Source organism: Cyanistes caeruleus, chromosome 13 (assembly GCF_971803275.1).
Source record: "Cyanistes caeruleus chromosome 13, bCyaCae1.hap1.1, whole genome shotgun sequence".
NCBI lineage: Eukaryota > Metazoa > Chordata > Aves > Passeriformes > Paridae > Cyanistes > Cyanistes caeruleus.
The window spans coordinates 6,693,048-6,718,035 of NC_141713.1; the positions used below are offsets into that span (position 1 = coordinate 6,693,048).

The following is a 24,988-nucleotide window of genomic DNA, read 5'->3' on the forward strand; positions in this document are numbered from 1 at the left end:
GGCTTGGAGAACCAGAGATGCTGCATCTCATCTCATGCCTGCACGGGACAGGTCCATGATGCTGTGTGGCTTAGGTGTTCCCACATCTCCGGCAAGAAGAGACCCATCAGAAATGCTGTACCCAACATCCAGGTCTCCCCTGGGGAGAGGAGGGTGCTGAGGCACTGGGACCCTCATTCCTGAAGCGTTCAAGGCCAGGTCAGACACAGCTTGGAGCAACCTCCTCTAGTGGAAAATTCCTTGCCTGTGGCAGGGATGGTGGAAAAAGGATCTTTAAGGTCCCTTCCAATCCAAACTATTTTGTGATTCCATGATAAGGTACATGGTGTTCCCAGTGCCTGCAGGCATCAGTCCAGGCAGGAGAGAGTGCCAGGAGTACAGAGCCATGACGATGAGAAGTCACGGAGGACCACAATGACTGGGGTTTCCCCACAACCATTTTCTGCTGGATCATAGAAGTGATCACTGCTGGCCCTGTACTGTCAGTCCTGCACAGGACTCCAGCATCCTCTCCCTAGACAGAAGAAGCAGGAGACCTGCACCCTTCACCCCCTGTGTATTGATTTTGAGGCAGAGGAATTGCTTCATTTCCATTTGTTATTCCACTTGTCTGCAAAGGTACGATTGGGAAGGAGAAAGGACTGCTTGAGGAGAATCAGATATGTATTCATAGAATCAGAATATCCTGAGTTGGAAGGGACCCACAATGAGCATCAGCTCCTGACCTGGCACAAGACAGCCCCGAGAATCGAGTATTGATCAAAGCTTTGGGCTGTCAGCTGCTTGGGGTGTTGTGTTGTTCCTCAGCAGGCTTCAGGGAATGCCAGCCCCCGTTAGGCAGCAGTGCACTCGCTGCCTGGTATTTTCCCCTCCTCTCAGCTGTGTTGCACATGCTGTTCTGAGAGCCTGAGTCACGTCAATGTACCTGCACCTACACCCTGTCACGCAGCACTTGCTCCAAGACAGGCAACCCCTGGGTGTGAGACAGGAGATGAAAGAGTTGGTTTATCTTGACGGCTGCTCAGTAGTCCTGGTTTTATTTGCATTCCCAGGCATCCCAGCTCACCTATTTACTGAAGTTGAATAAAAGCCTTCACCCAAACTGTCGGCTCCTAGGTATGGCTTTTAAAAAGCACGTTTTCCCGTGGCCCCTCTTGGCTCTGCAACCTGGATTCCTGAGAAAAGCACCCCTTGGGGCACCCCCAGCCTTTGCATGGCTGCAGTAAAACAACAGCTGCTACAGCTGCTGCAGCTGCTGGGAACGCGAGATGCTGCTCTGATACAACAGGCATTGGTCACGGGAGATTGGATAGCACATTTACTGATGACAAACCACATGGAGAAAAGCAAATCTTTTCTGAACTGTGCCAGGGAAAGGCTGGGTTGCAGAGCAAACCAGGCACTCGGAGCTTCTCTGGTCCTGCACAGTGCACTCCTGACCCCCCTGTTTGCATTGGCCAGGGGGAAGCCTGGGCAGGCAACACAAATTGCCTTTGTCAGACGAGGAAACAAAGGGCCCTGCTGCTCCAGGACACCTCCATGTATTAATCTGACTATCCTTAACCAGCTATCCACAATGTCATATGCTCACAATTTCCATCCTCTGAGCCATTAGGGCACAGCTAAGACAGTGAAATGGATGTTCTCTCCAGACCACAGGGATCAATCAATTTAGATGGTCCCAAGAAAGACTGATGAGTTTCTGAGCATCCCAGCTTTCTTGCCCAGCCTTTCCTTGGCTCCCAAAGTCAGAGAAAAATATCTCTGTGGGTTTGTTGGATGTGGTTGGATTTTTACTGGCAGATTGACCTAAAAGGGGTGACGCAGGATCCTTAGAATGGGATGAGCCTCTAAAGGAGCATTGCCAGGCACAGGAGAGGCTCTTTGGAAATATGGTTTAGTGATACCTTCAACATTTGCATTGTCTGCATTTCCCCTTCTCTGCCCTTGCCGGGTTCAGTCCTGGCACTGCCTTCAGGGAGAGAAACTGGAGGTCTGGAGGACACAGGTGCAAGCTGGGCTGGGGCTTGCAGACAGGCCACTCATTCAAGGAAGGTTTATTAAGAGAAGGAAAGGCAAAACCCTAATTAGTGCAGTGAGTGAGTGAGATGCCTTGTGATCAGATACAAGGTGAATGGTAAAGGAATGACTTACCCTTGCCATTGAAGGCACCTGGGGCTTGTTAATTTGCTACAGGAATGTTAAATATGGTAAATGTCTTGATTTTTAGGAGGTCGAACCATGCAAAAATTAAGTGGAAAATAATATTTGACACTAGCAACTGATATGAGCACCCCCAGCTCTCACGGGGATAGAAAGACAGTGGGTGTCCCTTGTGTTTCCCCTAAAGCTGCCTTCACACCTCTTGAATCACCCCCAAACCAGGCTTTGCTCCAGAGCCTGCTCGCCTGCCTCTTTTAGGATGCCCAAGGGTGCAGGTTCAGGATGGGCTCCCCCAGCCCCACTCTCCCTGCACATTGGAACTCCTCTGAATGTCAGTACATTGTTTTCAGTCCCTTTGCTCTCCTCCCTCCATGCTCCATCCCTTGCACAGATGCTGCTCGGCTGGCAATTCCCAATCCCTCCTGACCTCTTACCACAGCCTGCCGTGCCTCCCTCCGGCGTCTCCAGATGCTCTTTCTTCCCCCTTTCCTTTCACCAAAGGGCTGCTTCTCACCAGCCGCATCTTTCCAGTGAGCCTAATTAGACAGGAGCCTAATTAGAGCTGAGCAGGAGTGGTGAGTCATTAGCAAAACCCTGTGGGAAGGCCGGGGGCAGCCGTGATCCCGGCAGGGCGGCAGCGTGGGCCGAGGGGCCGGGAGGCAGCGGGAGCTCCGCTGGGTGCTGGGAAGCAGCCATGGGGAAGCAGCCATGGGGAAGCAGCTCCTCTTTGTGTGTTCGTGTGTAATTCCTCCAGACATGACCCAGAAATGGAGGGAAGGGTGTTTACCCTTCTCCCAGCACCTGCCAAGTAGGCCCCAGTGCTGCTGGGCTGGCCTCAGGCTGTCCATCCCACCCAGCCTGGGAAGGTGGAAACCAAAAGGGCTTTTCATGGTGGCCCTTAGGCTTTTTTTCTCCTTGTTTGGTTTCTACTCATCCCTTTTAACAACAAGCTATCCCCCACGATGGAGTGGAGCCGGTGTCCTGGGGACTGGCTGCGTGCTGGAGGTGTAGGGAGAAGGAGCCCTGCTGTGGTGGAGAAGAGTGATGGCAGCAGTAAAGGGCAGAATTAAAGCATTTGCTTGGGATAAACCCACAGGACTGGGGATAGATATGATGCCAGGAGTGAGAGACAGGTCCTTCTGTCAGTCATAAAATCATTCTGGCTGTTAGTGCTTCTTCACAAGCACAAGTTGTGCCACCCTGGCCTGGTCGTGGACTGTTCTCGGCAGCCTCTGCTGGGAAAGGAGACCTTCCCAAGAGAGACAGAACTGAAAACCCACAAATTACTTGATTCCTGAGCTCTGTTAGTCCTCAGAGACTGTCAGGAGGAATGAAAGGACAGGTTGAGTAACCAGGATCAGTATTCTTGAACCCTTTCCCCAACTCCATTTGGCGGGGGACACACAAACACAGTCTGTGAGCTGCGGCCCTCAGGGGTGCAGCGTGTGCTGGGGAGCGGGAAGAGAGATGTCCAGGCACTGACAGCATGAAAACCAGGCTTTTTCCACCTAATTGGATCTGTTATTCAGCTGAGAAACACTGAATGGATTGGGTGGGCTCCGAGCTCGCAATTTCAGTGAGGAAGTCGGGACGTTGCGGCAAAGTAGGTCACAGTGCTGCAAAACAGGGTGATGGCTCTGCACAACAACCGGGGGAGTTAAATAAGGAGTGGTGAAATGGAAAGAAAAGAGAGACGGTGAGGAAGGAAGAACAAATGAGCTCAGCCTTGGCTATTCATTCACAATCAGGAGTGTCTGCTGCTGGCTCCCAGCATGGGCTCCTGCTCTGCACTGCAGCAAGAGGGATCAGGCCCCGATCTTTAAATCTTTAAATTCCCAGGTGGTTGTGGGGAGCTGGGGGCAAAGATTTTCTCCTGCCCTTGCAAGGTTAACTCAAACACTGCTTATGGAGCAGCATTTCCACGCATGGTGTTTTGTGAGCCTGGGCCATCTTCAGAGATTAAAACCTGTTTGGTTTACCCCAAGGGAAAAGGTGCAAGGGGAAACAGGAAAACAATTCACGTGGGATATATTGCAAGGAGAATGTGCAATGCTGGAGCATTAATTCATGTGCAGGAGAAAATGACAAGCCACGGACACAAGGAGTTAGTGTGCTGGATGAATTTGAAAGCATGTTGGATAGCTGGAAAAAAGTGCTCCTCTTCTCCTGTTATGTGTTTAAATGCCAGAGTTGGCCTCTGGATGGATGTGGGGATCCCTCAGACACCAGAGCTATTAAATCAACAGCTACTCTGCTTTTAATTGACTCTCATGACAAAGGGAGTGGGCTCAGATGATAATTCCCTGCGGGGCTTCACTGCAAAGCAGTATTATTTCAAGGGCAGCTGGGGTCAGGCTGGGAAAATGCATATTTAAAACCCAATAAGGCACTATGAGTTTCATTTAAAGACATAGGAGTATCAGCCTTTTGCATCTAGGGATGCTCAGCATACTCAGGCCCTGGGGATGGAGGTCTGATCATGCCAGCTAGCTGGTTCCACCTCCGAGCATCTCCCTGCCCTCTCCTCCCTAGTGTTTTTTGGAGTGAGAAGCACCCTGTTACTGAGGTGGAGAGAGCTCATGGGCAGGCTCCAGCCAGGCCCAGAGGGGGGGTGGAAAGGAGCTCTGCCCCAGCTCTCCCATAGGATTGGGCCCTGCAAAACAAGGGAGGGGTGGGATGAGCATCCTGCTCCTCCAGGGATTTCCATGTCCAGCTCCTGGCACTTCATGGGAAGATGTCTGAGCTCCTGACACCCCACAGCGAGGGCTGGCTGTAGAGTGTGGGCTTGTTTCCCAGGAGCCTGGGAACACACAACTCCAGTAACACCACCAGACAGGACTCTTTCCCAAGTGCTCACTCCCAGACAAAGCTGAGCCTGACCTGCTGAGATGGCAAAAAAAGCTCTTTTAAAAAAGGAAAACAAATCACATTTACATTTCTACCCCTGTACCTCCCATTTAAATGCCAGCCCCACTCTGGCTGTAGCTTTTTTCTGTTACATCCACTTCTATCTCCTGATCCCCTCTTATTCTGTTGCTGCTAACCAAGAAACCTTTGTATTTCTCATTATACTTAATTCCATAGCAACAGGTCGCTGCTGTCACAGCAGCTGCTGATTGCTTTTGAATTGTCTCTCAGGCAAGCTCCAGAATAAATACAAAAGAGCAGGTCTCTGCATGGCTCATATCAAAGCAAGCCTATTGCAAAGCCTCCCCAGCTGCTATTTAATGTCCCAGAGTCCCACATAAAACCTGAATCAACAAAACTATAGGGGATTTCATTCACATCCCCCCCTCCTCTTTTCTCCCCTTCTCCTGCTCATCAAACAGTAATTTCTACCCTGAATTGGTTTCCCAAAGGGGTCTTTAATGAGCTTTTTCTATGGAGCCTTACACTCATATCTACCCAGCTCACGTCAGCTAATGCTGCTGCCCACCCAGCTCCTGCAGACAAGGTGACAGATTCCCTGTCTCCTTTGCAGCTTAGAAATTCAGGCTCCAAATCCCTTTGAGACCCTGTATAACACCCATAGGAAGTTTTGCTTCCCAAGCCCAAAGCCCCTGCTACAAGAGGAGGAGGCAAATACAAATTTGTCTGGTGCCTATTCGCTGCTCTGAGCAATGCTCCCACAGTCCCAGCCCTGAGCACAGCTGGAGCTGCTGGTCCTGTAGGGAGGGAAAACCCTCCCAGAGCGTTCCCAGAGCAGGGCTGGATCTCCCTGTGCCTCTGGGAGCTCCTCTGGGACAGGGAGAGATGCACATGGAAGAAAAGCGTGGAGAGGAGCTCCAGCTGGAAAGCCCATCTCTCCTGTCAATAGGCCCCTTTCTTGGGAGCTGCAGCAGCCAAGAGAAGGCAAATAAGGAAAACAGAAGCATGAATTCTTCTTGTCTTCCTTAGAAATTACTGGCTTTCCCTGCAAGAATGGGGCTGTCTCTCTGTTGGGCCCCTCAACCTATTTGGCAGGTGTTATTAGCACTGCAGACTTGCGAGTTCTCCTGAAATCATGGTCCGGACAAGCTGAGAACAGCTGTGGGACACAGAGCCACATGATGTCCTCAGGACATGAGGAACTCTGGACTTTATTCCCAGATCTATTAACCTTGGACTAGACAGTTGACACTGTGCCTCAGTTTCCCAAGCACTGAAGCAATAATAATTACAGCTAGGCTGGTTGCTTTGGAGGCTGTTTGTGAACCACCCCACAGAGTACCAACCCTGTTATTAGTCCTCGGCCCTGTTATTAGACCTAAATCCAACTTACTTAAGAATGAAGACTCCTGTGAAAAACACACAAACAGTTTCCCAGATCATCATTTTTATTGAAGTTCACAAGCAGCTGAAGGGGAAAAAAAAAAAAAAAAAAAAAAAGACCAGAAGATGTAAATAAACGTCATCCAGCGCATCGCAGACCGGCTGTGCAGAACGTGTGCCTTTCCCGGCAGCCACGGGCACTCGCTGCTCCAAAAAGACCTTTGCTGTTTGAAGCTGTGTCAAGGCTTTTCATGGCATTGCATCACTCAGCTGGCCAGGCTACAGCCCAGCCTCATCCAGGGGCAAGAGGCAGGCCTGGAGAACCTGCAGATCTGCTGTGCAGGGAAGCAGGATGCTGGGGCAGTGCAGGACCAGTGCTCGGCAGCAGCCAGCCCCAGAGAGGCCAGTCAGAGCTGCATCCCCGTCCTGACAGCCGAAATCCACGTGCCTTCCTCCCCAGCAAAATGAGGAATGGCTTGGGCTGACAGCTCTTGGATGCATAATCCCAAACACAGTTGGCAGCCAGTGTGTGTGGGTAACCTGGGGCAGCCTCAGCCCACCCGCTGGCAGGCAGCACGCAGCCAGAAATGCTCACATCTCCCCAAGGGGAAGCCAGGATGTTGGGTGCAGCAGGAAGGAGGGGGATCCCTCCCCAGCCCACCTTGCAATGCTACCTTAATCCTCTTGCTCTCCCTCTGAGGCCTTGCTGGAGCCAAGGTGCCCCTTTCCAAGGCAAGAGTGTTCCCCACTGCACCCCTTTTTCTGCTCCTTTGCTAATGAGAGCCTCACCCACGCGCAGGGAAGCTCAGCAGACTGGCTCTGAGCATGCAGTGGGCTTTATCTGGGGAGTATCTCGGCAGTGGTGCTGCCTTGGCACACAAACAGAGCCCCATGCTCTTCTCAGCAGCTGTGTGTGGGGAGCTACCCGACCTCTGACAAAACCACAGCAGCAACGAAACGGGGGGGAAAAAACTTAAAAGGCCCTAAGTACAAACCAAAAGGCAATTGCCCTGTTTTGTCATGGTACCTGGTGCTGCTGGCAGCCATCCCAACCTCCTATGCTTTAATATTTGAATAGCCATTGCTTCCATGAAATGGCCAGAGGATGGGGAGAGCAAGGTGCTCTCACCTTGTTCCCTTTATCAAACACTTCCAAGTCATCCAAGCAGCAAGCACTGCCAATGGCAAGTTCACTGCCTTAGAGAAAAACATATTAATATCTCTTAACCCCCCTGAGTAACAAAAAGGGCTATCCAGCCATGTTTGCTGAGGGATGCAGCCTCCATCTCCCCAGCCCTGTTGGTCCAAAGGAGTCCACAAGCCATCCCTGTGCCCAGCCTGGCAAGGCAGTGCTCTCGGCTCCTTGCCATCCCTGCATGGTGGCCAGTGACCAGTGGTGGGGCTGGGTAGCCCTTGGTGACCCCCTGGTGCGTGCTGGCAGTGGGGTCCCAGCTGTGCCTCCCACTCCTGGTGTCAGGAAGGGATGTGGAAGCTGCCTTGGAGTCCCGTGAGGGAGGACAGGAGGCTCTCGGTCACGGTGTCGGCTCCAGCCGCAAGAGAGGGGACATGGATGTGACTCTGGCATCTGGGGAAGGAAACAGAAAGCTCATTAACTGGTGTGATGGTATGATTAACTGGTGTGATGCTCAGCTCAGCCCACACAGGGCACTCACTGGAGTAACCCCCACCCATGCAGTGGAAAGCAGCTGGTTTCTTTAGGAGCTGGGCTGTCCTTTGCTTGTGCAGGGCAGGAGAGAGGGTCTTCACCTGGGGAGGGCTCAGAGCCAGGTAGCAAACTTTGGTGGACATGACAAGGGAATAAAAAATTGATGGAAAAGTTCTCACTCTCTTTTTTTTTAGAGCAGGGAAGAGGGCCCAAAAACTGGAACAGACAAAACAGAAAGACCCTTTTTCTCTTTTTCCACAGGTTCCTCCAAAAACATCCGTATCACTGACATTTCCAAGGGGTTGATTAATACAGTCTGGGGCCAAGCTCCAAGCTCAGACTGCACATGTTTCCATCTGCCCAGGGTTAGGAAAAGCCTGATTTTCATCGACTTTCCTCCCCAGGCCTGCCACTCCCTTCCAACACTGCCTGATAAACTGGCTTCAGAGACAACCAGCCACTTGGAAAGAGCAGCAGAGGCAGAAAAACTGCAATCCCTGTTTATCCAGCCTGGCTATTATACACATGCAAATGGGTTTCCCTAGGAGCCACTGGGAGAAACCAGCTGTGACTCTGTTCCAGGAATTCCAGCAGGTTGCAAGCCACCACCCACCCCAGCAGCATGCAGGTGAGCAGCAGCCTCTAGGAGCCAGGAGATTATCCTGAGGTTTTTCCAGGCTGCTCTTTGCAGGTACACAGGTCTTGGGGAGGGGAAGGTGCCTTTCTGTGAGCAGGGCTCTGTGGCTGCAAGGTGAAAGCCCTGCTCCACGTGGAAGGGAGCCACAGCTGTGAAAGTATCTTTGCAAAAGGCTTGTTATCTAAACTGTAATATAATAACCAGGAAAAGCCATGGAACTGACCCAATTCCTGGTGTGAGTGTGGTATTGGAATACAGCTCAGGGCCTGGCATGCAGCTTCAATCTTTGCAGGAGCTCTGGGGATAAAGTTCAGATTTCAGGTGCCAGAACAGCCTCAAAAACCTTCAGCCTCTGTCACTCAGTGCCCACCCAAAGGCAGACACCAGCTACTGGTGCCACCCACAGCCCTCACAGGAGCTAAGAGCACCAAAGGGCTCCAGTGGAAGCCACAAAATCAACTCTGAGCTTCTGGATGTTTCCAGGAATCAGTGCCCAGCCACTAGCCTCTGCTCCCTACAGTGAAGACTGTGAGCAGGGTCCTGTAGGAGCCATAAAGCACCTGATTAGGAACCTCTGGGCAGGGGAACCCCTGTCTCCTTGATGCCACACAGTTTGGGCTGTCCTGTTTGGAGAAGGGAATTCCAACATCACTCCAGGAGAGCTTTTGAGGCTCAGGAGGCAGCACAGAGGGATGCAGTGACTCCCTTTTACAATTCACCTTCCCTGGCTGGACTATGCAATGTGCAGTGACCATCCCACCCCCATCTGTGACTCTGCCCTGTGAAAATGAGAGTGTCACACAGGACAGTCTGGAGAAGCCACTTTAATGTGGAGACAGCAGCTTGGAGAACCTGTTCCTGGTGCTGCCTGTAGTCACCTGGGGAGGGGCTGAGTTGTCCCCATCAACTGTCTGTGCACAGGGCTGTGACCAATCACCCACCACCCTCCCCAGGCTGGGCTCTACTTGTCTTCATCAACACCAGGTCTTTACTAGCCCAGTGCTCATTTGTCTTGTTTTGCCTCTCTGTGGCTCCATCACCACGGGTGGGAGGGGATGAGGCTTTCACGTTTCATATTGCTAATCACACTTGATCCCTGGAATTAACTGTGGGCAATAAGCACTAAATTAATGTCACACGGCCTCCTTGGCAGCAGGGCTGGGACCTCTGCTGAGAGGTGCCCCCGCTCTGTCTGGGAAGGGTGAAGGCCATGCCCTCGAGGAAACATTTCCAGCTGATCAGTTTTATGCTTTATATGAAAAGCAGGCTGGGTGGTTTATGATCAACATTTGTCAAGGACAGACTATTTGGTTTTCAGGGACCAGTTTATAGGCGGGAGGTCGTTTTTTGCATGAGTACAAAGTACTCTCTCCTGCCATGTGATTGCCCAGGCCTCTCCCCACCAGCCCACCTTGCCCTGCTCTGAGGGGTGGTCACTCCTGAGTTCTTCCAGGAGAGGGGAGGCAGTTCCATAAGAACCTGGGCAGGTGCTGGCCAGCCTGCCTTCTGGACAACCCTACTTGAAGAAGGATCTCATAAGGACTAAATCAGGTGTTTGAGCAGAGACCTTCCATGCTGGGAGCTGCAAACCAGAAAACCCCTTGACCAGACCTGCAATAGGACAATGGGGTGAGGTGGATCATAGTCACAGAATCCTACAGCCAGTTACCCCAGTTCCCAAGCCCAGTTTTTGCACAGCCAGGATAGTCAAGGCAGGCACATGGGACGTGGCTGCTGCAGTGTGGGTAGCATGTGCACATCAGGGACATTCACTCACCCATCTTGGTGTTTTATGTATGGAGCTGCCACAGTGGCTGAGGCCGTAACAATAACTTATGTAAAAAACCAAAAAAACTCACTCTAGAAAAATCACATGGACAGGCATTCTTTCTGGCAAGAGCTTGCATGTATTTTAAATAGCTTTTAACTGAAGAATAGATACAGAGCCAAAAAAGCACATAAAACCCTCACACAGTGACTTTTCACCAGTTTTATTTGCAGTTCCTAGTTTTCTGTGCTTGTGTCAGGCTCCTGATTACAGGGGGGAAAGAAGTGTCAATAGAACTCCCACAAAGCTATTTATTAGGTTTGAACAACCCAAATACAGTACAGAGGGAAAAAGGTAGGAGAGGAAAATAATAACTGTGACTTTGAAGACTATTTTAATTCAGTGGCTGAGGAATCGACTCCTATCTCAAGCTACCCCCTATTCCTACTCCCAGCCATGTGGCTGGTGTTGAGCTTTAATATTCAGACACATCTGCTACCAGAGAAAATTAATTGTCAGCTCTAGGATGGCTCTTAAAGAGAGGCCCCATTGACCTGAGCTGAAAATGATGGAGTCCTCACAGTCTTCGCTGCAATATTTAATAGCCGAGTGACATTTAATTAGATTACTGAGCCACTGTGACAGATGCTAGGCAACGCCTGAGGAGGAGAATTTGGAAAGGCCATTATCATCCAGTGTTGGGAACACTTTAAGGTCTCATTTTAACCCACTCTTGCCCTGCCTTCATGGTGATCCAACCCATGTAAAAACCAGGTGTTTCACAAAGGCCAGCGTAATGCCCTGGGTGATGTTTTTCCCACCTGAGAAAAGCAGGTGGACACGCTGGGCTAATGCCTGGCTGAGGTGCCAGGAACACCTCCCTGCTTCCCACCTGGCATCAAAAAAGATCATCACTGGGCGATTCCCAGGCACACCAACCATGCCAAGTGGAAAGCAGGGAAGTGAGAGGGTGTTAGAGGGTTTGGGCAGCATTCTTTCTTCCCTGTATTAAATGAAGTGGATTTTGATGAGTCTGTGGAAGAATTTCCCTCCCCACAGTTCCCACTTTCCAAATAAAACTGTAAGTGAAGCTTGTCAATCCCACACCCATACGTGAGGGTTTCCCAGCTCCTTCAGCTGGCTGGAATGCAGGCTGCAACCACCAAAGCAGGGCTGTGTGTGCTGCTGGCACTAAGGAACCTGCACACTGAGCTAGCAGAGGTGTTACTGACTTCCTGGGAAGATGATGCTAACCAAGTGCTGTCTGTATCACCATCTGCTTTCACAATGCAAGATGAGAAGAGTTTCTGAGCTCTGCCAGGCCAGCTGCATCTCAGCACAGGTCAGTGAGGACATGCAAAGCCCTGTGGAGCCACACTGACAACCAGAATGGCACCCAAAGAGCCCACTGGGGAGAAGAGAGGAGGAACCAGAAACCCTGTCCCAGGGGCAGTGCAGTAGCACCTTCCCTGAGCAAGAGAAAACCGGAGCGCCAGAATGAGACACGACATCATGGGTTTCCAACTTTCTTATTCTCACACAACCCAAAACACTGATAAACACATTCTTCTTCTGGTTACAAAACCTCTTCCCTCCCACTCAGGTCTGACACAGAAGTCTCAGAAGTTCTGATTTAACGAGCAACAGTTTGGATGATAAATAAACACCAAGACCATCAAATGCACCATGGCTTCTGCGCTTTTGCTTCTGCTACCCACTGAAATGTAAATACAGAGCATAAAAAGAGAACCAGGATTTGCTGACATTCCAAGGGTCACTTGCCAACATATTCATCAGTTCTAAACATATCAACCAGAAAATCAGCAAAAATATCAAACTATTGAGACATTCCAAACCACTTGTTGCCCTGGTATCTCCCAGGAGTCACATACCAGTGTTTTTAGGAACTTTAACTCCCTCACCTGCATGGGAACAGGGTGTATTCCATGGTGAGAGCAGGTGTGGACACATCTGCTTACCCACCCACAGAAGGGTGACGCTGGCACATCCAAGTACCCTGGAGCAGAGGGAGAGGAGCCCCAACCATCTATGTAGATGTATCTCTTAAGATACTGGGAGGATCATCTGGAAATAAGGGAACCTTTGGAACTACCTAGACTTACACAAGAGCACTGCAGAGCTGGTTACTCTTTCCTGGCTCTGCATCCCACTTTTAAATGTTCCCTTCCCACGAAATTGCCTCATGAGCAACTTGGAACCTGTGGCTTCAGCGTGGTGTGTGGAGATACAATTGAGGCAAGACGGTAATTTTTAATTTAAGAGGAGGAGACCCTTACCTTCATTGACCTCCTGGAAACAAGCCCCCAAGCCCTGCCCCTCCTCACGAGGGCAAGTGCTTCCAGGTGCTGACAAAAGCTGTGGGGATGAGCGAGTAAGGCACTGTGGTGATACAGTTCCACGTGTCTGACATAGGGTCATAGCAGTCCAGCGTTTTGCACCTCTGAGTGCCAAAGTAACCTCCGACCACATAGAGTTTATTCCCCGAGGCCAGGGCGTGGCAGGACATGCGCTTGGCCGTCATGTCCCCGATGCGCGTCCACTGGTCCGTCTCGCAGTCGAAGCGGTAGGCGGAGGCTGCCGTGAACTCTGTGTCTCCTCCCATGATGAAAATCTGGCTGCCCAGGACAGCGGCCGCCGTGTAGCGCCAGGGCTGCGGGCACTCGGCTTTGATCATCCAGCGGTTCTCAGCTGGATCGTAGCACTGGACTTTGGACACCATGTCTCGGTGGATGCTGGTCCCACCAAAGACAAAGAGCTTCAGCCTGGCACTCACCACCGCAGCGTTGCTCACTCCATCTCTCAACGGAGCCACCATCATCCACTTGTTGGATATAGGGTCATACTTCTCTACTTGCTTCAAGGAAACAGAAGGAGAGGCAGGGAAGACTCCGGCAACTGCAGTGTGTCCACCAACCACATACAGGCAGTTTTCCAACTCGGCTGAGCCGTGCCCAAACCGAGCAATTAGCATTGGGGCAGCTTTGGACCATTCCTCGTGCACGGTGTCATAAACCCAAACATCTTTGGAGACCCCGTTCTCTGAGCCTCTGCCTCCAGTGATGTACACTTTGCAGCCAATGGCACAGGCACTAAACTCCTTCCGTGGACTTGGCAGGTCTGCTTTGGGAATAATTTCCTTTGCTTTCTGATCCACTTGGTAGATCTTATCACACATGAAGGTCTGTCCCCCCAGGATCAGCAAGGTGTGCCCAGCTTTGCGAGGCCTGGCACAGAGGCTGGTGACCACCCCATCATTCTGGAGGATCTTCTTCTTGCACTGAATAGCTTCATCCAGGACAAGCTTGTTCCTCTCATCCACCATGATCAAGTCCTCGCAAGCCAAGGCTTCCTTGAGGCATTCAGAAGGAAGCAAAGCCAGACGAACATTCCTCAGAAGTTCTGGGAGATAAGCCTTCCGCTCATCCAGGTCATATTTCACCCACTGCATGACAGCCTTAAAGACCTTTTCCTCATCCTCGATTTCCAGCTCATCACTGGAGATGAGGTCCAGCAAAGTGTCCTTAGAAAGGTTGTTGAAGTCTTCACTCTTGTGAACAGTCTCAAAGTTGACCAGGCACATCCTCCAGGAGAGCTCATAGAGCCGCCGGCACTGATGAGCATCTGAGAGCAGCATCATGCCCAGGCAGTTGGAAGGGTACAGGTTCTTCTCCAGGAACTCAGCTGCTGCATCTCGGACATCATGGAACTGCAACATGTCCCCAGCCTCCAGGAGGGACTCGGCATTCTCCTCATTGATAATGATCCGAGAGGAGTAAGCGAAATCCAACAGCAGCTCCAGCACCTCGGGGTGGAGGCTGTCATGGAAGTTCACCGCATCATCCAGGCTCTCCCGGAGGCCGTTGCTGAACATGGCCTCGAAGTACCTGCTGGAGGCAGCCAGCACTGCTCGGTGGCAGGGGAAGGACCTGTTCCCTGCCCAGAGGGTGACATCAGTGAACATGCAGTGCTTCCGCAGCGTATTCAGGTGGGACAAGACGCAGTCCGGGTGGGAGGCCTTGTGGAAAAGCAAGATGTTCATGGAGCCGGTGCTGGTGCGGGATTTACGGTTCTCGTGGACGCTGACGGACATGGTGGCAGAGCTCTCGCCTGCAGGGAGACAAACAGGAGACAAACATTACTCCCTTGTCATTACTGATATAAGGCATGGAGGACACAGGAATTTGCTATCCAACCCTGGTACACTGCCAGTGGACCTCAGAGCACCAGGTGACATTGCTGTGGCTCCTGCTCTGTGGCTGCTCCCGCACCCTGGCTTGCACAGCCCTCTCCTCCTGCACCCTCACACCCTCCAAAAAATTTAACTCAGGCTGAGCAGGGTGGGAAGGCACAGTGTGGTGAAGGGAGAAATTCTGCTTTGGTTTCAACAAAGGAGCAACAAAGTGAGGCAATCAAACCCCAAACTTGGTGGTAGATTGTTTCAACAGCCCCCAGAGGGTACTGGCAAACCACAGAAGAGTTATTTTTCCTTAGAAAACAGCATAGAGAGAGCAGACTATCCAGGATAAAGGGCACTGGTCTGTTCTTGGTTCAGCAGAAATCAAGTCTGGCTTCTGATTTTCAAGTAGATTACTGCAGGTTTAGGAAAAGCAACTGCTACAGGTTTTACTTACAAAATATTTAATTGTCAGCAGAAGCCAAAAGTTTGAATCAATTTTACCAAACCCATTTGTTGCACTTTTTGATGATAAAACTCACCAGACACCTCATGTGACTGAAACATTTTTCAGGACAGACTCTCATCAGAATAAGACAAAATAAATACATAAATTATGCTTTTTACCAGACAGGCAGAATCAAACACAAGGCTTTTATTAGCTACTATTTCACTTAAGTGCTACCTGATACCAATCCTTCCCTATAGAAGAAAAAACCCCTTTGGACTAATCAAATTAATACTACCTAAATGATAAAATCCAAGTCATTTACTCCAAAATACTTTAGCCAGCTGTATTTTGTTCTCCATGTAACTAAAGCAGACAGATACACATGCATAGCCCTATCTTATAGAAGTTAATACGGAAGTTGTCCTGAGGTTTGTAAAATGAACCTGAAAAAATCAAAAAGGGGTCAACCTTCACTCCAGTCACTGAATTGTTTAGACAAGACAGCTGGGGAAGGGATTTTAGATGAGTTCTTTTTGTTGATGTTGGTTGGGTGTTTTTTTTTTTTAATTTGCTGTTCCTGGGGTTTCTCAGGGGTCTTTCCACCCTGCAAACACAAGGTCTGCAGATGAGCCCTGTCCTCCCCAGCCAGCACTGGGGTCTTGGAGGAAACCACAAAATGCTGAGAGAGAGGACACAGCGCTCCCAGGATGCCGGCAGGTCACAGCCTTGACCTGGCAGTGACCTGGAGCTGCTCAACCCTCCTACACTCCATGGGTGGATGACCTCAGGAGGAGGCAGATGGCCAGATAAGCTGCCTGACTCAGGCTCTGCAGATGAGCTTCCTGCCCCTGCTTCTCCAGTGCCTCCAAAAGAGTCTGAATTAGACAAACAGTTGTGGGCATGCTGCTCCTTCCCCACCCGCTGCCAAGAGTTATTGAGGTTTGTCTTCTCAAGGCCTCACTCGTTCCTCAGGGCTGTGTCACAGTCCAGGGAAACGTCTCTGTGCTTCTCCATGCAGAAACAACAGCTTGCCCAAGCAGCCACAAGTCCTGCTCTGCCTCCGAGTCAGGAGCAGGAACACTGACGTGGGTAATCGGCTGGGATATGGCCATGTCCATGGCCCAAACTCCTGCAGCCTGGGATGGAGGCTGACAGGCTGACAAGCTCATTTCACTCGTGGCTGGTGGCTGTGCACAACCAAGGCTCCAAAACAGGAAGGAAAATGCCATTATGGAACAGCACTTTGAAGAGCATCTGAAGGAAATGTTTCCAACATCTTCACCCAGCACGGCAGGAACAACACTAATTTAAGGGGTTATATGGATTCCCATGTCAACGCCAAAGCGAGGAATACAAATGAAACATTTATGAGTCTGCTAAAAGCTATTGATTTAGGTTCCTATTCCTACGACCTCAGAAACCACCCTGCCACTGCTACTGCTTTCTTTGCTCACAGCTCAGGTCAACTATTCAGCGTTAACCTTTGATTTGCTTATGCACAAAAAAAGAAGCAATTTATATAAGACAGCTATGGAAACAAACACAGAGACTGCAGGAAGGCAGCAATGATTTTTCTGACACTAAGATTAAAAGCAACTACTCGGAGTGGAAGGAGCAGGTCATTTAGAAATTGGAATGTCTAAATAAAAGCTGCAGCAAAGCCATTTTTTATATATACATACACATAAGGACACATACATATGTCACACGTGTGCACACACACACACACATATATTTTAAATCTCAGGCTTCCAGCATCAAATATCTATCCCAGGGAACTTGGAGGCAAATAATATTTCTGTCCTATACGTCTTGAAAAATATCCAGGGAATAAATTGGCAGATTGCAGTCCAGTTCCCAGCACTGCTCTTTCTATCATGTTGTCACTACAGGCACCAACTGACCCCCAGTGCAGCTGGAATTGTGAAAGCTAAAGAGGCCACAGTTACAGCCCCTTGGCCTCTCCTGGAGCAGGGTTGTGACACTGGGTGTCACTGGTCAGAGAAAGGAGGGCTAGACAGACCATTAAACTGAAACTAAAGCAGCCCTGAACTCTGGGGAGCAGCCATCTCACCAGAAAGCCTTGCTTGTGGTTTTCAGCAGCACCCAAGCAGCTTTTTCTGAGGGCTTCTTGGATCCTGCCATAGCTGGGCACAAGCAGAGAAGTGGCAGACACTAATCCTTCCCCTCACAAACTCCCCTCACTGCATGTCTCAGTCTACCAGAGACCTTGGCATCATCTCACCTGTATCAGACAAACAGAAACTGGAGGCAGCAACTACTTCATCTGGCAGGTTTCTCCCAAAATGCAGCAGCTGACAAACTTCAGAAGCCTGTAGGCAAAGTGTCTCCTACAATTTCATCATGTGCACAGAAGTGCTTCGATTTAAGCCACGTTTAACTGCAGCCATGAGCAGGCTGGACCTGTGACACGGGCACTTCTCTGAAGCAGACACATGCAGAGCGCAATTTGGTCCCTACAACACTCCTTGCTCCCTTACCCAACTACTGAGCTAAAGAGAAAAAGCAGAACCACTCTGAATGAGGAGTATTTTACACAAAGCAACCTGTCAGTGGCCCCTGCCAAGCTCCCACCTGCTCTGTGAGAGCCTGGGGTTATCAGAGCTCCCAGCTGCACCTTCCATCATGCAGGAAGCTGTTGCTGGAACAGCCCTGTCAATGGGAACAGCAGAAGGCACGACCTGAACAAACTGGGGCTTGAATTTCTCCACGCTGCATTCGTTTCTTTTCCTTTGAAAGGCAGTTATTGAAAAAATAAGTATCTACTGCATAACCTTTTAAAGGGATCTTACTGCACGCAGAGGCAGATAATAATCCTTCTTCCATATGGATGAGGGCAGAGGGGCATCAGCTTTTTGACAGCTCTCCAATGCTGTCTGCTGGCTGCAGTATTCCCCTGGCTGTCTGCAGCCTTTGTACAGCCAGGATGGGAAAGACGGGTTTTTTCCAGCAGAGAAAGATAAGGTTGCTTTGAAAATCCTTCCACTCATCCAGACAGGGCAGACAGCAATCCTGAAAGAGGGAAGGATTTGGCTCAAGAAAAGAAGACCCCTCAAATCTCAGCTCATGAAGAAAACACCCCAGCAGTCTCTCTGGACAGGAGAAAGCTTGAAAAGAGAACAAGGGGAAAAACAAAAGCACAGAGCTGGCCAAACTCCCCACACGAAGAACCACAGCTCTCCTGTCCAAGTGCCTTTTGCTTCCTACAGAGCACACCCCAGCAGAAGACTTTCCCTCCCAGGCTGAGGGGTCACCCTTTCAGAGCCCTGCTAGAATGGTCCTTTAGGAGAACCTCAGGAGACACTCTACCACCTCTTGAAAAATCCAAGTGCCTCTTAGACAGATACTCTGAAGCTTTATCAGGCCCTGTCCCCAGTCACAAAAGAACTGCATATGAGAGGGCAGCTCAGAAAGGCTATTGATACATGAACTACATTTAGCAGCCTTGGGGTTCCCCCTTCATCTCAAACCAAAGGGCTCTCCACAAATCTCCCGTTTCATTCACTACCTGCAGGGAACCACCAGCTGAGATCCTGCTTGCTTTCAAGAGGACAAGATTTCAAAGTGATCAATAAGCTCCCCAGCGGGACTTCAGGAGATCAAGAATCACTTCTGCTTAGAAGGGCAAAACTGCAGGGTTTATAAATGTTCTCCCAAGATCATAAAGGCTGGCTAAACACCAACAAAGACCCCAAATCCCATGATCCAAAGCTGGCACTTTGCTTCGCCCATGAGAGAAGCAGCAAGCAGAACATGGTTTGTTTTTTTTTGCCTCACTCAACCATGAACTATTTAAAGCTATAAATAAGTAAATAAATAAGCAGTAAGGATCCTTGCTGGCTCAGCTCAGAAGACCTGGATGAAGCTGCTCACACTGCAGCAGAGTTTCATTCCCAAGAAGCCATATGGGCCCTCTAGGCATGGGCTGCACTACAACATAGAGACACTCCTTCCAAATCAGAGCAGACCCACTTGAAACGAACAGTGACAGCAGGGATAAGATTTTATTTTCTCTTTTATTTTTTCCCCATCTCACAGTATCAACCCCATGGGGTGAAACACTGTCTTGAATTCAGTCAAAGTTTAACTTCTCCCTGAAAGTGGTGGGATCAATTCTCTACTAATCAGTAATGTGCTCTCTCTCATCCCAAATATCTGTACCTTTCCAATGCTCTCATGGACTCCACCACCTGGTGCTTAGGCCAACAGCATTATACCAGGCCAAAACTACTGCTATAGAACCAACTTCTCCCTTTTTAGTGTAGAGAGTAGCAAAGTAGAAATACAAAAGTCACCTCCTGTGTTGTCTTCACAGGGAAGAGCTCCTTACAAAACTGCTTCGGAGAACAAGCAGTGAGACAACACTGTCAAACACAAAGCCAGATACAGCTGTGTTTCAGATGCTATTTCCCAGCACTGGAGACCATCAAAAGGTTTGAGAAAGGGGATCTGTTACATGCAGGCATTCACGTACTCAGAGGCAGCTTGAGCTTCAAAAGCAGAAAAAACCCAAAAGAAAACAGGAAAGGATGGTGGGGGAGAGACATAAAAAATAAGAAAGGGGAAGGAAGATGTTTTCAGATGATTTTCCTGTCCTTGCATAACACAGCGGACCGTCAGGTACACAGCTTGGAGCTGCTTGAAATGCTCAGTACTAATAATGCTCTTCTGTCAAGAGTGCTTGACATGAAAGGAATTAAAATTGCACCTGGCATTTAGTGCAGCACCACACTTGTTGAGTGTGGAGCCTGGGCTGCTGCCAGGTGGGCAGCACGGGACCTTCACTACATCATCTCCCAGGCATGCCCTCTGCTCTGTCCACAGTGCATGCAGACTTTGCTCTCCAACAGGTTGGCTTCATCTCCAGCAATCCCGGTAAATTTAGTGGTTTGCCTGTCTCAGCCAAATTTGTTCCTGTTCTCTTCAGGATGACTAACACAGCAAAGATGTGATTTTGCAGGCTGGAATTCAGACAACGTAACTGCTGTGAATCAGAGGGTATCACTCTGGATTTGCCCTTCCTGACAAACTCTTGATGTTTTACCAGATTTGCAAATAGGCAAACACAGGAAAGGCAGCTGACTCCATCCCCCAGTGCAAAATTTCTGATCCTGCCCCAGCCTTTGAGAATGGGAGGAATCCTTATCATTTCTTCTCATTTTCTCACTTCCTAGTCTAGCCTGTACATCCTAGACAGAAAACAGAGAGACCATGTGAAAGGCTCCTTCTGTTGGCTCAGACAGAAACTGGGAGGTTTTCCAAGCCCAATTCTGTAGGCTCCAGGAATCAGATTGTCTGGAGAAGATCCGGATACATATCTGAACATTTTGAAACTCAGTCTCAGAAACTCAGACTGAGTTTCATATCCCACTCATATTCTCATATCCCATTCTCAGCAGTACCCACCATTCCTCCCTTTAAACCCATGCTCCACTCTGAGCCTAAAGCCACCACAAGAATCTACTGAATGCCACTTACTTGATAGAAAATCAGAACATTATTGCCAAGCTGAACCAATTAGTGAGATTCTTGTTTTGTCTCACAAAAGCACTGGTAAAAGGGGCTGAAGTGCCTCAAATCTATGACATGCACTCATCTGAGTCTAAGGCAACCATGCTCCAACCACAATAAAAATAACTGTAGGAAATCCTCTTTGCATGCAACCTATGCAGTTCTATTTGCAAATCAGGTGTTGGATTTGCTACTCTGCAGCTGAGATACTCCAAAAAGCTTCTTGAGCTACCTGTGACACAATCAAATAAAGTTCATGTTCACCACTAAGCACACTGGCTTTGCTGTTCCTGGGAACACCACGCCCTCCTACAACCACTACCCAAATCGGGATAAATAATGCTTTTAGCCACAGTCCAGGCTCCAGACAATAGCTTTTCACTGCTATGCCTTAACCCCAGCGGATCTTTTCAGAGCCTGTGATTCATTTCAGAGGCTGTGGCGGGGTTTTGTCCTTCCTGCTGCCCTCCAGCTCTGCTTGTGAATACATCCCATTCTGCCAGATCAATCACAGGCGCTTTGCAAAATGAATGGGGGGCTGCAGAGGAAGCAAGCGAGTTCACAATTCCCTCCTCCAAATTATACCCGAAAAGGCTCCAGAATGGGAATGGTCTGCTTGATTGCAGTACCTACCCCAGCCCCATCTGGGCAGGATAAAATCCTTTTCAAGCAAGCCAAACTTGCTAATGTGGTGCAAAGGCAAGAGGCCTTTGGTACTTCAAACGCGGAGGAACCACATGCCACTTCCCAGGGAGAGTTTAGGAGATGAGATGTGGTATATGTCAAATTAATGCCAGAATAACCCCGGCAGCTGCTGACTCCAGAGATCTTATTCAGATCCTCCCACTCTCCCAGTTCTGAGGCTGGCAAAGCTGAGTGCTCTGGTGGCCAGGCTGACCAAAAGCCCTGTCACGAACACTCACACCAAACAGGTCTGTCTGCCTGCCTGCTGCCGGGGCAGGATTTCAATTTTGGGCCTGGCCAGTTAAGCTGGGGTTTTGTTTTGCCTCCCCCACTCCCCTGCCAGGCAGGAGATCATGGAACAACTGCCAGGTTTGGTTTGCTCATTTGCAATTCTGGCTGGAGTTCAGAGCCATGGAGATGGCAGGCCCTCACGCCTCCTGAATGGATTAGCCCCTCATGCTGCTGGGCATGGGGGACATCCATTTCCAACAGGACTCTAAAGCACTGACAGATATTGAAGGGTCTGGGGCTGCAAGACAGGGCATTGCAGAGCCCTCTGGCTCTGGACAGAAGGAACAAAAAACCCTCTGATTTTTCCATTTTGGTACTCACACAGCATCAAACCAAGCACTCAGCTTGCAAATTCCATGCCACTGTGGCATCCCTGCAGCAGCCCAGGCTGTCCCAGGCATCCTGCACACACTGCAAGCAAACCAGAGTGATTGCCAGTGTGGTACAGTAATAAATTTGCCTCGCCACAATGTGACAGGCTATCATACAAAACTGGTAGTCTTTGCAAAGCCTAATGGTCAGCAAGTAGACAGCGGTTATGGGACATGCAACATTCCCAGGCTCAGGCCATGGGGGAAAGACAAAGCTGGCTGTTCTGGCTGGAGAGATACTAATAGTCACTGCGGGGATATAAAGCTGAGAAGCAAAGACAGAGTGATCTGATGGTGGTTAAAGGTCAGGCCAGGGGGCCTGGGGTGGCTCGTTACAGCTAAATGCTTCCTAGTCAGCATCCCTGCAGCCACTGCTTTCAGCAATGCCAGCTACATTCCCTGCAATTCAACTACAGTCTGTGAAAGTGGGGAGTAAATCTAGCCCTCAGTTCCAGTGCTGACACAGCTCCCAACCCGGCCCTTCCACAGTCCCTAAGCACACTGAGCAGCCACAGACACCCTGGGCCAGCTCTGCCTGTCCTGCTCCACCTACTCACACCCAAGCCAAGGCACTGCTCAACACTCTTTTGTAATGCTACCACTTCCATCCCTCCTCGCAACTCTGCCTGTCCTCTTCCACCTCCACAGATGGCCACATCCTGCCCTTCCTGTTTCACTCACCAAACATTGCCTAAAACCTCTTCTGACTGCTAAGAAGGATCTGAACTCCTGCAGGCTTTGGGGACGGTTGGTGACCACCACAGGGACGAAAAATGTTATCATAATTCACACGTGCATATGCACAGATATGCACACACTCTTTATCTCCATACCAGACCATGTCCAGCACTCCCTCCAGAGCCAGAAGAACCATCTTATGGATCAGACTCATGCTCATTTTAACACATTTGGAATATGTGCTGTGCAATATCTTGTCATCTGTCCCCAAGCTGTCACCTTCACAAATTCCTTTTGCCTTGGTCCTTCAGTCAAACCATTTTCAACTGGCCTTAACTCCTCTGCAAAAGCACATCTGAGATGCCAACCCCTCTGCCTGAATTACTTGAGCCTGCCCCAAACACAGCATGATACCACACTCTGCACACATGCTGAGACAGGAGGACTTCAGATAACAATCCTCAAATATTTGAGAAAATCAACAAGAAAGGAATGGGAAATTTAAGTTCTTCGGTGCTGAAGCTGTTTACAGTCTCCCATGTCCACATTATGGTGCAATTCTGCAGCAATTTTCACTCTGCTTTAATTCTGAGAAGCTCGTGCCACCTCACACTTCCTGTTGCAGAGCAGACTTCCACCTATGCCTCCTCCCCAAGTGCTTTACTTGGGCTTATCGCAAAGATAAGCCAGAGCAGATGGCTGGGGTTAAAGACACAAAAGAGACAAAATATGTTTTCAGATAAGATTTGATTTGCAGCAGAAGACGGGACCAGGAAAACAGAGAGGCCCCAGAAAGGGTCCTATAGCATTAAGGAGTCAGGCTCTTGGAGACATGGACAGAGCAGAACATACAGAAGAGCTCAGGGGCAGAGACAAGAAAGTAGAGAAGAGCTCAGAACTCTGGACGGAGACTGTCACCAGAGCAGCTGAGCCAGCAGCAGCAGCTGGCCACCACCAGAACACATGGGCTGTGTTACACATCTCGGGTTGCTCTTAAGGTAACTTCAATAAAAACAAGTGTCACAAGATGCAGGAAGGAAGAAGCAAAAACAAGGGAAGTTGTCAAAGTATAAAGGTTACGGAGCTGCTTGTTTTTTTCTCATGGCTCTGGATCTGTCCTGGAGAGGAACAGGTACATTTGGAGGAAGGCTACAAAATCCCACAGCACCCTGGCTGAAGAATTCCCTCCAGCAGATCACAAAAGAACACACGCAGAGATTGCCAGGAAAGGAAAACAGAGCAGTCATGACGCTAGGACTCTCCATTGGAATAGTATGAAACATTCAGCTGTCTGCTTATGCAAGGCTGAGGGCAGATCTTCCAAGCACAGGTCTGGCTGGTCTAAGTCCCCTACCCCAACAATTACAAGTGGAGAGATAAAGAAAATAAAGGCAAAAAAATATATGGAAAACCCAACTACCAAAGAGGCTGTTAACTTTTTTTAAATGCAAAGGGATTCGTGAGGACAAGAGGAGGAAGAACCATTTTTCTCCTCTGTCAGCTCAGCTCAATCACTCACACGAACCTGCTCACTTCTCTAGACAGGCTTGTTCGAACTGATTTCATCAGAGGCCACGGAAGTTGTGCCCCTTGGAGCACAGTTTTGAGAGATATATAAAGGGACGAAAGAGGGGAAAAAAAACCCCAAAAACAAAGCAAAAAGCAATACCACCTGGATTTCACATTCATGTGATTAATAGCTGGGGTTTCATTTTTTTTTTTATTTTTTTATTTTTTTTTCTTCATAAGTGAAAAGATCTTCCTTCCCCAAACCTTTCCCTGCCGCTTCCTGCGATGCTCCAAGCCCCTAGCGAGTCCCCGGCCGGTACGGGGGGCGGCACTCATGGTCCCTCCTGTAGGGGGCCGGCACATCCCTGTCCCCGCGGCTCCGAACCCCAGCAAGTCCCTTGCTCGGAGGGGGCCTGCCAGCGCCGCATGAACCCAGACCTGGGGGGAAAACACTCACCGTCACCTGGCCGAGCCGAAATCTCCGTGAGCCGCGAAGCCCCCAGCGCCAGGTGTCAGGGATGCAGGGATGGAGGGGTACAGGGATGGATGCAGGGATGGATGCAGGGATGCAGGGATGCAGCAGCCCCGGCGCGGCCCCGGCCCCGCGCACAATGTACCCACCGGGCGGGCCCGGCCGCGCGTGGGACCGCGGGGGCGGGGCCGCCCGCCGCCACCGCCACCAATCAGAGAGCTCAGCTTCCGTGACGTTCCCTTTACGCTACGCCCCCTTCAGGGAATTGACCAATAGGTGCGCAGAACGGCGGTTGTGGGCGGGGCGAGGCGGAGCGTCGG

The 24,988-nt window shown here is 49.9% G+C and overlaps 1 protein-coding gene and 1 long non-coding RNA gene across 2 annotated transcripts; one reads left to right on the plus strand and one right to left on the minus strand.

The window, feature by feature from the left end:
• The first annotated feature begins 2,367 nt into the window (after positions 1–2,367).
• On the plus strand, positions 2,368–13,332 carry LOC147650672 (uncharacterized). The gene is made up of 2 exons (XR_015275989.1): positions 2,368–2,738; positions 8,342–13,332. It is a non-coding gene; the product is annotated as an uncharacterized LOC147650672 (long non-coding RNA).
• Positions 6,462–24,881, minus strand: KLHL25 (kelch like family member 25). The gene is made up of 3 exons (XM_023933875.2): positions 24,654–24,881; positions 12,783–14,613; positions 6,462–7,999 (listed from the first exon to the last, which is right to left on the minus strand). The coding sequence occupies exon 2, from the start codon at positions 14,594–14,596 to the stop codon at positions 12,827–12,829; it is 1,770 nt and encodes a 589-aa protein (XP_023789643.1). The 5' UTR covers positions 14,597–14,613; positions 24,654–24,881; the 3' UTR covers positions 6,462–7,999; positions 12,783–12,826.
• Between the last annotated feature and the right edge of the window lie 107 nt (positions 24,882–24,988).

What these genes read in the sequence shown, in the direction of transcription:
- KLHL25 (XM_023933875.2), bottom strand. Translation starts at nt 14,596, where the DNA reads ATGTCCGTCAGCGTCCACGAGAACCGTAAATCCCGCACCAGCACCGGC.